Source organism: Saccopteryx leptura, chromosome 3 (genome assembly GCF_036850995.1).
Source record: "Saccopteryx leptura isolate mSacLep1 chromosome 3, mSacLep1_pri_phased_curated, whole genome shotgun sequence".
Taxonomy (NCBI): Eukaryota; Metazoa; Chordata; class Mammalia; order Chiroptera; family Emballonuridae; genus Saccopteryx; species Saccopteryx leptura.
This window is the reverse complement of record NC_089505.1, coordinates 325,603,611-325,617,543: the sequence shown is the minus strand read 5'-3', so window position 1 is coordinate 325,617,543 and position 13,933 is coordinate 325,603,611. Positions and strand designations below refer to the sequence as shown.

Below are 13,933 nucleotides of genomic sequence, written 5' to 3'. Positions count from 1 at the left end.
TTCTTTTTCTAAGTAAGAGGGGAGATAGATTCCCGCATACGTCACATCGAGATCCACCCGGCAACCCCCTGTAGGGTCAGTGCTCTGCCCATCTGGGGTCACTTTCAACCAAGCTATTTTTAACACCTGAGGCAGAGGTTCCATGGAGCCATCCTCAGTACCTGGAGTCATTGTGCTCCAAATAAGCCATGGCTGTGGGAGGGGAGGAGAAAAGAGAAAAGAAGAGGGGAGGGAAGAAGGGTGGAGAAGCAGATGGTCACTTCTCCTATATGCCTTGACTGAGAATTGAACCCAGGGACGCCCACATGCTGGGACAATGCTCTACCACTAAGCCAATCAGCCAAGGTGATTTTTATTTTTTTTCATGATTAGTGTTACCTTTTAGACTGTATTCCTTGGGAGAGGTTTTCTTATTTACTTTGTTTCCTTAAGCTTTTGAGAGGGAGTTTTTTTCATGCTCACTGACCCTCAGGAGTGAGTTTTCTTTCAAAAAATGAAATTAGTTCCAGTTATAGTTTTATTAACTTAAAATCATGTTTGTTTGATAGTGAATTTATGGAAACAAAAAGAACATACATTTGCCTTTTTTAATGTTGCCTTCCACATTTTTAAAATAAAAATTTTTGTACATTTTTCCTCTAGATGGTCAGGAAGCATGAAGACGTTCATAAACGTCTGTACTACTCAAAGGGTTAAGGTTTATTGTATTAGAGGTGTTCACAAATATATATTGAATGAAGCCATTTAAGTTTTAGGCCTGTTTCTTCTTCTGTAAGACTTGAATGATAATATCTAATGTCTCTCTCTTCCTTTTTTTTTTTTTTTTTGAGAGAAAGGGAAGATAGACTCCTGCATGCGCTTCCACAAGTATGCCTGGCAACCCCTGTCTAGGGCCAAGGCTCGACTTAGCCGAGCTATTCTTAATGCCTAAGGCCAATTCTCAGACCAGTCGAGCTATCCTCAGGGCCCAGCACTGATACTTGAACCAATTGAGCTTCTGGCTATGAGAGGAGAAGAAAGAGAAAGAAGGGAGGGAAGGGGGGAAAAGCAGATGGTTGTTTCTCAAATGAGCCCTTACTAAGGATCAAATCTGGGAGTCCCATATGCCAGGCTGATGCTTTATCTACTTAGCCAACTGGCAAGGGCAATATCTAATTTCTTAACCGTACAGTATATTGAAATGTGGCTAAAGAGCTTTGAAAAAATTTTAGCATTATAGCTCAATGCTATATGAATAGTATGAATATGAGTAGAAAAATATTTTATTAGATATGTATTCCTTTTCTAAATATCAGAAAAAATTCTTCTTGGCTTTTAGTTTTACTAAGATGGAGTAGTTACCCCATTCCTTTTAGGTTTCCTGTTTATCAGAATGACTAAAATAAAAATCAGTGACAGCACCAAAAGCTGTCAATGATGTGGAGAAACTGGGTCGCCTACACATTGCTGGTGGAACTAGAATGGTACAACCTCTCTGGAAAACAGTTTGACAGTTTCTTATAAGACATGAAATTACCATACAACCTAGCAGTCACACCCTTAGACATTTATCCCAGAGAATGAAAATTATGTACACATAAAATCCTAAATTATAATCAATCTGGATAACTATGTGAAGACTAGCTGAACAAAAGTCCTATAACTAAGAACATATAGAAGAAACCACATCAAGACTGATAGAAAAGGAGGGGAAAAGACTGATAGGAGGAGCAGAGATGTGAAATGGGCTGGCTCCAAACCCATGTGTGGTGGTTGAGAATTCGAAGGGATATTTAAGCTGCAGAGGTCACCCCTGAATGAGGGTCTCAGCCCCATGTTGGGCTCCCTAGCCTGGAACACCTGTGTCTGGGAGAAGAGTCCATATAACACCAGGTAGTGAATATCAGCAGGAGTTCTCTCCGCCTGGGTGAGACAAAGGCTGCTGGAAACCAGGCATCCTCTTAAAGGGGTAACGGCCAAACTAGCTCAGGTACTCACCCTTGGCTTTGTAGAGGGATGGCAGCTGGGAGTGTGCTAGAGTCACATAGGAAGAGACTGAATTGTGTGACTTTCAGGTTAGGTTTAGCAGGACAATTGCAAGTGTTCTGGTGTTGAGTCCTCACGCATGGACCAAAGATGCCATTTTTCCTAGTTTGGGCATTTCCCTAACAAGTTAAACTGGTAAACTATAGTAGCTTCACTCTGAACTCCGAGCCTCTGCCCTGTGGAACTCACTCATCACCTGAGGTTCTGTTGGCAACCAGCCTGGGCTTGCATTGATTGCAGTCTTTTAAAAAACTCTCTAGGGATTTCAGAGAAGCTCAGGGTGGTGATGGGGTTTGGGGTGGAGGCATGCAGGGAGAAACAGAGTTGTGTGTTTATAGAGTGAGAGCTGTCTTCCTGCATCTTTCCTGTGTGGAGCCTTTTCATGAATGACATTAGCTGTTTGAGCTATACTAGCTCTACCCTGATGACTCCCTGAGGTCCCACACTACCCAACTCACACAGGTCCCTCCCTCCACACAGTCAAATCTTAATCTGTTTTAGCATGGTGAACTCTATCAGCTTCATCCTGTTGACTACCAAGACCCTCCGTTCCCCCATTGCAAAGGTCTATGCTCCAGGCAGGTAGTGGTTGTCCTCATTGTACCTTGGAACTTTTGCTGAGTGGTATCAGATCCAGCCCTGGTTGAGTTTGAAACTATACCCCTGACTTGGTAGTTTGATTGGTTTGAGCATTGGTCAGCAAACTCACTGAGCCAAATACACTGGGAACAAAATTTTTGTTGCATCAACAGAAACACTTGTTCTTACCTAATTTGAGTGTGCTGATCTCAAATCTGACATTTTTTTCTCTGTAAGCTCCAGGTTTTTTGCAATTCAAGATTTTAGGTTTTTATCTTACTGTAAAATTTTTAACATTTAGTTTAACATAATGAAGTAGAATGTCTTCTTGGGCATCATCTTTCTGAAAATATAATTTATATAATGCAGTAAATACACTAATACAATAAAAGATATGATTGCATCAGAATTTGTCTACAATTTCAAAATAGAACATATTAAAACACTTATTTTAATCATAAAATTTGCGCAAAACTTATTTAAATTCTGTTCAGGCAAAAATTTGCGTTTGTAGCTCTTGCGTTTGTGTACTTGTTGAGCACAGTCTCATCTGATGCTCCTGCAGTAGTCTGCTCATCAATAACAGCTCCAAGATTTTCAGGAAACTTATCCAGGTGACTGTTCAGGAAGTAAATCTTAACGATCATGTTACATCCAATGTCGTGGAAAGCCAACAGCATCCTTTGAACCAGAAGTTCATAGTTTTCTGCTTTTTTGTTGCCAAGTAAGTTCTTTGTAACTGCCACAAAAGACTGCCATGCTGCTTTCTCATTCTTATTCATCTTCCTGGCAAATTCTTCGTCACGTATGAGGGTTTGAATTTGAGGTCCATCAAATACACCTGCTTTTATCTTCTCGAAAGGTAAGGCAGGAAAAGCAGAAATAATATGTTGAAAGCATTCACTTTCTCTGTTCAAAGCCTGAGCAAACTGCTTCATTAAGCCCAGTTTAATGTGAAGTGGGGGAAAATGATCCTGTCTCGATTAACTATAGGTTCATTCACAATATTTTGCATCCCTACTTCCAGAGCTTCATGTTTTGGCCACTCCTTCTGTGTCCGGTATTTCTCCCGTGCTTGGCTGTCCCACAAACACAGAAAGCAAGGATACTTTGTGAAACCTCTCTGTTGTCCTAACAGGAAATTTACCATTTTAAGAACCACATAAATGATCCAGTTATGCTCCTCATACTTCAGAAAGTCAAGGACAGTTTTTATGTCATTCTTGCTAAGTCATTTAATTCGGGTTGGCTAAACTGCTGAGGGGCAAATGACTGCTTGGCATCAGAAGAAGACCCTTCATATTCTACAACCATTTCCTCATGCATCTTATCAAAATACACTTGATCACCATGTTCACTTTCTTCGTCCTTAGAAGAAATAAAACCATTGAGAACTGGAATAGGTCGTATTGCTGAAGGAATGTTAGGATATGCGATCATATGCCGTTTTTTCTTGCCAATGCCCTTTGTATGGGTCAAACAGAAATAACAGTCACTGCTGTGCTCCTTAGGTTCATGCCAATCCATGGGAATACCAAAAGGCATTTTTTTGTGTTTTCCTTTTGTCCAGTCACAAAGCATTTCCTCACAATTGTGACACACAATATAAGGAGCCCGATTCTTATCTTGATCGCCAAGGGGAACTTGAAAATAGGCAATATATGCACGTGCCACAAATGATGAAATATTGCACCTTTGATGTTGAAGTGTGTAACAGCCACAAATATAACAGAAGGTGTCAGGACTATTCTTATATTTACGCCTACTCGAAGAAACCAGGATTCAATTGTAAAGCAAAATAAGAGGGTGTTTTTATCAGATAATTTTTTACATTTAAAAACAACTACAATTATGTAAATGTGATGTTTGTAAAATATTAATTGCCTTCTGGTTATGTTCAATCCAAGAGTTGTTGCCCTTTAACTCCAATTTAAAAACCAATGCATGCCATTAACTGTAACAAAAAGAAATTAAAATTGCATAAAAAGTAGAGCATGCACCAAAAACCGGATTTCAGGTTTGGAATCAGTGATGCAGAAATATATAGCAATAGTTCTAAAACCTCATGCAACAGAAAATGAAAAAAAATTTGTTCCCCAGTTATATCAATAGTATAACTATATAATAGTGGGTATCTGGAATCACTTTATATATTATAGAATTATCTATGCACTATATTTTACATTTGGAACTAATACAAGATACTATTGAATGTAAACTGTAATTGAAAAATAAAATTTAAGAACTTAAAGAATGTCATATAAGGTATCCTCGTGATAAATTTTTCTTTATCTTGATGGTATTAGTATCATGTAGTACAGTTATATATAGAATATTATCAATTGAATAATTAGGGAAAGAATGCAAGGGGTTTCTCTGTTATTTCTTATACCTATGTGTTGATCTGTTATCTCAAAATAACAAGTTTGATTAAATGAAATTTTCTGTTAAGTGTTTGATGCACCTCGCTGCTACCAGAACTCTTAATATGCCCCAAAGAAGGCACACAGAAGCATTTCTTTGGTTTTGTGGTTTTAATTTTTGGGGGGAGGTTTAATGAAATATTCTAGAAAGTTATGTAGTCCATAATTATTTCAAGGTTATTTCTTTGAGTTTTCATATGTGCTGTAGTCACTTTTCTTGTTTTTTATAACTTCAGTCATTTCTGCTTGTTTTCTTCTTGTAGTATGGTTGTATTTTAAGGAATTTTAACCAGGTTGCATATAGAACTTTAGCCAGAAAGATTTGACATTAGACATTGTCCCTACTAGCAACAGTCATGGTAATGTAAAATAAAATATAGGGAATAGTCAGTAATATTGTAATAACTATGTGGAGTATCAGATGGGTACTTGAATTATCCGTGGGATCACTTCATAAATTAGAGAATTGTCTAACCACTATTTCATACATATAAAACAAAAAATTAATTACAAACTAATACAAAATTGTGTATAAATCCACAAAATTTTGTGTTATTTATAACTTCATAAAAGTAACATGCATTAGAAGATAGCCACAGAGTAGGCAGACACTCCAACTACCACTTCCCAGAACCAAGGTGGATTAAAACCTAAATCTGAGAACAATCATCCTGAAAGACAAACTTTGGACTAAACTAAGAGGATTCTACAGTCAAAGACCACCAAAGAACCCACTCTGAGACTGGTAGGAAAGGCGGAGATGCGGAAAAGGCTGCCCCATTCCCAGGAGCGAGCAGTGGCCAGGAGGGACTTTCGTGACAGGGAGGGCTGTCCAGCGAGTTGTAGGTCCTTATCCCCAAAACTGGAATTCCAGCCTAGAGCCCTGGAGCCTGGAAGGGGCTTATATTTGGCTGAGAAAAAAAGCCTAGACATGGTTTGAAAGAAGGTGGCAGGACTCTTAGACCCAGGCTCTGTATTAAAGGAATGGCATGTAGAGCCTCACTCACAGCCACTTTTCCGGAGCTCCAGGAGGACAACCTAATACCAGGCTGAGTCACTCCACAAATTTAAAGTAAACATTTTTACTGGGAACAGCATCACCAGCAAAGGAAAGAAAGTGCCTCATCCACCGGCAGGTCCCCTACCCTAGCTCGAACAAAGGCGCTTAGAGCCAGGTGCCATGATAGGGACACAAATAGGGAGTGCAGAGGTCTAAGCTACACCAGCGCCCTGCACTGCTGAGTGCTCGCCTGGGGCAGGCAGGAAGGAGGCAGCAGGGTGCGGCTGCAGAAGTTCAAGCGAGCATGCACAAGCCGCCCCGCGGAGCTGGAAACCACCGCTGCCTCTGCAGAAGTCCAGGTTCACACACAGTCCTGCTCTCTGAGTGGCCCACCCTTGGCAGAGTCGGAGGCCTGAGCGTCAGCGAAGAGGGAATGTGAGGGTGCGTGTAAGCTTGCCAGTGAGGGCGGTAGTCGTGCAGGCTGCTGCAGGATCCAGGCCAGCATGCAAACCTGCTCAGGGTGCAGGTGTGCCCACAGCAGCAGAAGAAGCAGGGGTTATCTGAGTGGTGATCCAAATGGGCGCGCACACCTCCCCCCACTTCCAAGGCGGTTGCTGAGGTCTGAGCCGACCAAGGCAGCCCCGGAAGTGGTCCAAGTGGGCAAGTGCGGCACCACCCATGGGAGTGATCCCGTGAGCAAAAGTGCCCGTGGTGCACACTGGCTCTCAGGCAGCAGAGGCTGGGTGGCCACGGAAGCAGTCAAAATGGGCACGTATGCGCAAGCCAGACGAGGGCAGTGGTGGTTGTGAGATGGTCTGGCGCCAGCAGCACCTGAGCCCAAAAGCCCCGGGCAGCAACAGCGGTGGTAGCCTGGTTGAAAGACCACACAACAGGAGCACCGGGGCCACACCTGCTGAACCCCTGTGACTACACCCTACTAAGTCCTGAAAAAGAACAAAGAAAACAAAATAAAAAACAATAAATAAATAAAATGTCTGGATAGAATGACACCTGAGGCTAAAGAGTGGGCCACATCTAATACTGTATCTAATCACTGAATTACAGTGCTGAGCCCAACAAGTAGCCAGCAATAAGAGGCAACAGAAAGCGGCTTTTAGGGGAACTTGAACTTTCAAAAGCACTTCTCTCAGGCCAAGAGTAGATAAAAGCAAGCGTAGGAGTGCAGCTGATATTTACAACAACACCTGGACACAGCAAGGGCAGCCACAAGATCTGGATAACCTGTAGCTCCCAAAAGGTGGATAAGAACCAGTCATAGGCAGTGACCACCACTGATCTGTGCCAGGCCCCAGCCAGGAGGTCCAGGGCAACACAGACAAAATGGGAAGACAGAGAAGTGCAATCCAAATGAATCAACAAGAGAAACCCCCAGAAAATGAATTGAGTGAGATGGAAATAAGCAAACTACCAGATGCAGAGTTTTAAATAATGATTATTAGAATGCTAAAAGATATTAGAACAACAATGAGCGACACAGTGAGCACATAAATAGATAACAAGCATCAAAAAGGACATTGAAATAATGAAGAACCAGTAAAATGAGAATACAATATCAGAAATGAAAACTACATTAGAAGCAATTAAAAGCAGGCTGGATGTGAATCAGTGATTTAGAAGTACAAGATAAACAAAAACACGGAAGCAGAGCAGCAAAAAGAAAAGAGGCTAAAAAAATCTGAGGGAACTCTAAGAGAGCTCTGTGAGAATCTAAAGAGAAACAACATCCACATCATAGGAGTTCCTGAAGAAGAAGAGAAAGAACAAAGGATAGAGACCTTGTTCAATCAAATCATAACTGAAAACTTCCCTAAATTGATGCAGGAAAAAGTTACACAAGTACAAGAAGCAGAGAATTCCATTAAAGAGAAACCCAAAGAAATCCACACCAAGACATATCATAAATTAAAATACCAAAGATAAGAGATAAAGAGAAAATATTAAAAGCTGCTAGAGAACAAAAGGCTATCACCTAAAAAGGAGCCTTCATAAAGATGACATTCGACTTCTCAACAGAAACACTTGGGGCCAAAAAGGAATGGCAAGAAATATTCAAAGTAATGCAGAAGAAGAGCCTACAACCAAGACTACTTTATCCAGCAAGGCTATCATTTAAAATTGAAGAAGAAATAAAAAGCTTCCCAGACAAAAAAAAACAAACAAAAACAAACTCAAGGAATTCATTACAACCAAACTAATGCTGCAAGAAATGTTAAGGGGCCTGTTGTAAACAGAACAAAGGGGGAAAAGAATATAGTAAAAGAGGAATATAGTTTTAAAGAATAAAATGGCAAAGAAACACTACATATCAATAACCTTAAAGTAAATGGATTAAATGATCCAATCAAAAGACATAGGTTAGCTGTGTGGATTAGAAAACAAGACTCATACATATGCTGTCTACAAGAGGCATACCTCAAAACAAAAGATACACCTAGACTAAAGATAAAAGGATGGAGAAAAATATTTCATGGAAATGGAAATGAAAAAAAAGCTGGGGTAGTAATACTTTTATTTGACAAAATAGACTTTAAAATAAAGGCTATAGTAAGAGAAAAAGAAGGTCACTACATAATGATAAAGGGAGCAATATAACAGGAAGATATAACCATTATAAATATCTACACACCTAATATAGGAGCACCTAAATATATAAAGCAGACTTTGATAGATATAACGGGTGAGATCAACAGCAATACTATAATAGTAGTGGATTTCAATACCCCACTAACATCACTAGATATATCCGCAAGAAAGAAAATTAACAAAAAAACAACAGACTTAAAGGACACACTAGATCAATTGGATTTAATAGATATCTTCAAAACCTTTCACCCTAAAGCAGGAGAATATATCAATATATACATTCATTCCAAGTGCTAATGGTACATTCTCTAGGATACACCACATGTTGGGGCACAAAAGTGGTCTCAACAAGTTTAAGAAGATCTTATCAAGCATCTTCTTTGATCACAATGGCATTAAACTAGAAATCAGCCATAACAGAAAAACTGAAAATACTCAAACACATGGAAACTAAATAGCATGTTCATAAATATTGAATGGGTTAACAATGAGATCACAGAAGAAATAAAAAATTTCTAGAGATGAATGATAATGAGCATACAGCAACTCAAAATGTATGGGACACAGCAAAAGCAGTACTGAGAGGGAAGTTCATAGCACTACAAGCATACTTTAAGAAGCTAGAAAAAGCTCAAACAACCTAACCCTGCATCTAAAACAACTAAAAAAAGAACAAGTAAAGCCCAGATGTAGTAGAAGGAAAGAAATAATGAAGATCACAGCAGAAATAAATGACATAGAGGCTAAAGAAACAATACAGAGGATCAATGAAACCAAGAGCTTTTTCTTTGAAAGGGTAAATAAGATTGATGAACCTATAACCAGACTCATCAAGAAAAAAAGAGAGAACTCGAATAAAATTAGAAATGAGGGTGGAGAAATAACAGCTGACACAATAGAAATACTAACTAATGTAAGAAAATACTAGGAAGAATTGTATGCCAAAAAGTTAAACAACCTAGCTGAAATGGACAAATTCCTTGAAACATAATCTTTCAAAAATCAATCTGGAAGAATCAAAAAACCAAATCAGACCGATTACAACAAATGAGATCAAAACAGTTATCAAAAAACTCCCAACAAACAAAAGCCCTGGGCCAGATGGCTTCACTGATGAATTCTACCAAATATTCAAAGAACTAAATCCTCCTGTCCTTCTCAAGCTATTTCAAAAAATTCAAGAGGAAGGAAGACTTCCAAGCTCCTTTTATGAGGCGAGCATAATTCTGATTCCAAAACCAGGCAAAGACAACACAAAGAAAGATAATTATAGGCCAATATCCCTGATGAATTTAGATGCTAAAATCCGCAACAAAATATTAGAAAACCGGATCCAGCAATACATGAAAGAAATCAAACGTCATGATCAAGTGGGATTTATTTTGGGGAGGCAATGATGGTACAATATTTGTAAATCAATCAATGTGATTCATCCTATAAACAAAAGGAATGAGAAAAACCACAGGAATTAATTTTAATAGATGCAGAAAAAGCATAAAATCCAGCACTCAGCAAAGTGGGAATGCAGTGAACATACCTCAACATGATAAAGGCCATCTTTGACAAACCCACAGCCAACATCATACTCAATGGGCAAAAATTAAAAGCTATCCCCTAGGCCCTGGCCGGTTGGCTCAGCGGTAGAGCGTCCGCCTGGCGTGCGGGGGACCCGGGTTCGATTTCCGGCCAGGGCACATAGGAGAAGCGCCCATTTGCTTCTCCCCCCTCCCCCCTCCTTCCTCTCTGTCTCTCTCTTCCCCTCCCGCAGCCAAGGCTCCATTAGAGCAAAAGATGGCCCGGGCGCTGGGGATGGCTCCTTGGCCTCTGCCCCAGGCACTAGAGTGGCTCTGGTCTCGGCAGAGTGATGCCCCGGAGGGACAGAGCATCGCCCCCTGGTGGGCAGAGCGTCGCCCCTGGTGGGTGTGCCGGGTGGATCCCGGTCAGGTGCATGCGGGACTCTGTCTGACTGTCTCTCCCCGTTTCCAGCTTCAGAAAAATACAAAAAAAAAAAAAAGCTATCTCCTAAAGATCAGGAACAAGGCAGGGGCACTCCCTTTCACCACTTTTATTCAACATAATACTGGAAATCCTAGCTACAGCAATTAGACAAAAAGAAGAAGTTAAAATTATCCAAATTGGAAAGGAAGAAGTAAAACTATCATTATTTGCAGATCATATGATACTGTATATAGAAAACCCTAAAGTCTCAGTCAAAAAACTACTGGACCTGATAAATGAATTCAGCAAAGTGGCAGGGTATAAAATTAATACACAGAAATTAGAGGCATTTTTATACACCAACAATGAACTGTCAGAAAGAGAAATTAAGGAAACAATTCTTTTTACTATTGCAACCAAAAAAATAAAGTACCTAGGAGTAAATTTAACCAAGGAGGTTAAAGACTTGTACTCAAAAAATTATAAAACATTGATAGAAGAAATCAAGGAAGATATAAACAAGTGGCAGCATATTCCATGTTTGTGGTTAGGAAGAATAAACATCATTAAATGTCTATATTACCCCAAGCAATTTATAAATACAATGCAGTACCAATTAAAATACTAATGATATACTTCAAAGGTATAGGACACATTTCAAAAATTTATATGGAACTAAAAAAGAACATGAATAGCCTTAGCAATCTTGAAAAATAAGAATACAGTGGGGAGGTATCACACCTCTGGATATCAAGTTATATACTACAAGGCCATTGTACTCAAAACAGCTTGGTACTGGCATAAGAACAGGCATATAGATCAATGAAACAGAACGGAGAACCCAGAAATAAAACCACATCTTTATGGACAATAGATATTCGACAAGGGTGGTAAGAGCATACAATGGAGTAAAGACAGTCTCTTTAACAAATGGTGTTGGTAAAATGGGACAGCTACCTGCAAAGAACTGAAACTAGACCACTAATTTACACCATTCACAAAAATAAACTCAAAATGGATAAAAGACTTAAATTAAATGTAAGTCATGAAACCATAAGCGTCTTAGAAGAAAACTTTGGCAGTAAGCTCACTGACATCTCTTGCAGCAATATATTTGCTGATTTATCTCCACGAGCAAGTGAAATAAATGACAGAATAAACAAATTGGAATATATCAAACTAAAAAGCTTTTGCTCAACTAAAGACAAGATGAACAGAATAAAAAGACAAACCACACAATAGGAAAACATATTTGACAATACGTCTGATAAGGGATTACTAACCAAAATTTAAATAGAACTTGTAAAACAACACCAGGAAGACAAACAATGCAATAAAAAAATGGTCAAAAGAAATGAATAGACACTTCTCCAAAGAGGACATACACATGGCCAATAGACAGATGAAAAAATGTTCAACATCACTAATCATTAGAGAAATGCAAATTAAAACCACAATGAGATACCACCTCACACCAGTCAGAATGGCGCTCATTAACAAAACAACACATAATAAGTGCTCGGGAGGATGTGGAGAAAGGGGAACCCTTTTGCACTGCTGATGGGAATGCAGGCTCATGTGTATACTGTGGTAAACAACATTGAGATTCTTCAAAAAATTAAAAATGAAACTGCCTTTTGACTCAGCCATTCCACTTTTAGGAATATATTCCAAGAACAACATATCACTGATTCCAAAAAAAGAAATGCACCCCCATGTTTATGATAGTATTGTTCACAATAGTGAAGATCTGGAAACAGCCCAAGTGTCCGACAGTGGATGAGTGGATTAAAAAGCAGTGGTACATATATACAATGGAATACTATGGGGTCATGAACAGGAAGGAAATATTAGCCTTTGCAACAACATGGATGGACCTGCAAACTATTATGTTAAGTGAAATAAGCCAGGCAGATAAAGAAAAGTATCATATGACCTCATTTGAGGAATCCAAGGAACAATTTGAAGTGAGGAACAGAATTAAACCTGAAGACAAGGGGGGAGGGAGCTGTTGGGAGGGGACGGGAGAAATGTTGAGGGGAATACGGTGGAGGGGAGGATGCATTCGGGGATACGCTAGAATCTATGTAAACACAATAAATTAATAAAAGATTTTAAAAAAGGTAACATGCATTAAATCTGAGTCTTACAAGTATATCAGATGATTCATTTTAGAATTTTTTTTTTCTTTAATAGAAACTGCCACAGCTAAGAGCACCAATGAGCTTACAGATATAACGTGGAGTTCCAGTGGAAGTGATTTGTCAGATGAAGGTAAAACACTTTTTAAATAAGAGATAATGGGCATGTTTTTAGAACAGACAGGTTTTGTAACAGGAATATTTGATGTTCAAAAGATGGGGCCAGTGAAGGTAAATTGATAATTTTGTAAGAAACCTAGTTTCTAGTATATATTGAGGTCAATACTGGAAAAAGTTGCATTCCTTTTCTAGTACTTATCATTGATTATGTATGATCTTACTGAGTCTCAATCAGACGTTCCCAAACTACGGCCCGCGGGCCGCAATGCAGCCCCCTGAGGCCATTTATCCAGCCCCTACTGCACTTCTGGAAGGGGCACCTCTTTCATTGGTGGTCAGTGAGAGGACCACTGTATTTGGCAGCCCTCCAATGGTCTGAGGGACAGTGAACTGACCCCCTGTGTAAAAAGTTTGGAGACCCCTGCTAGGTTAAGCCCTTTTGAAACATTTTCTCATTTAATATTTCTCATAGTATATCTGGTAGGTATTGCCAGTTGTGTTTTTACAGTTAACAACTTAAGATTGAACATGTGAGAATTGGTTTCAATTCCACTTTAGATTTCTTTGATGACAAAGCCAGTTCTCTCAACTAAGTACTTAATGCTACACCTATACTGCCTCCTTGCTAACCTGTTTTGGGTAAATATATAGTATAAAGAATGATGTATGGTAGAAGTATAACTTATTAACAAGTTTCTGTTCTGATGGCATTTTATATCATATCCTGCTTTTGACAGTTAAAATAGGGTTTCTCAGTCTAGGCATATTGCCATTTGGGGCCAGATAATTTTTTTGTTTGGGAGGGAACTTTCCTGTGCATTGTAGGGTTTTTAGTGGTATCTCTAGTTTTTATTCACTAGGTTATAGCAGCATTCCCAGGTCTAGTCGTGATAACCAAAAATGTCTCTGTATGTTTTCAGATGTTTCCTATAATACAAAAATACCCCTGTTGGGAACCACAGACTTAAAATTATGGAAATCATGTTATTTTACATATTTTAAAATATATAGTTCTTTTAAGAGTATATACAAATTTTAACCTTTTCAAAAGCTTTGACTTTTTTAAACTGTTCCTTTCATAGTTCTCATTAGTTACTTAGTAA

At 39.1% G+C, this 13,933-nt stretch overlaps 1 protein-coding gene across 2 annotated transcripts in view; it reads left to right on the top strand.

Annotated features, from left to right (window-relative positions):
• The window catches only part of SPIDR (scaffold protein involved in DNA repair), a 425,527-nt gene that overhangs the window by 30,730 nt on the left and 380,864 nt on the right, over window positions 1-13,933 (top strand). For both annotated transcript variants that reach the window (XM_066379095.1, XM_066379093.1), the window contains one exon: window positions 12,766-12,843. In XM_066379095.1, coding sequence (XP_066235192.1) covers window positions 12,766-12,843 — 78 coding nt within the window. The remainder of the gene's footprint in view (window positions 1-12,765; window positions 12,844-13,933) is intronic.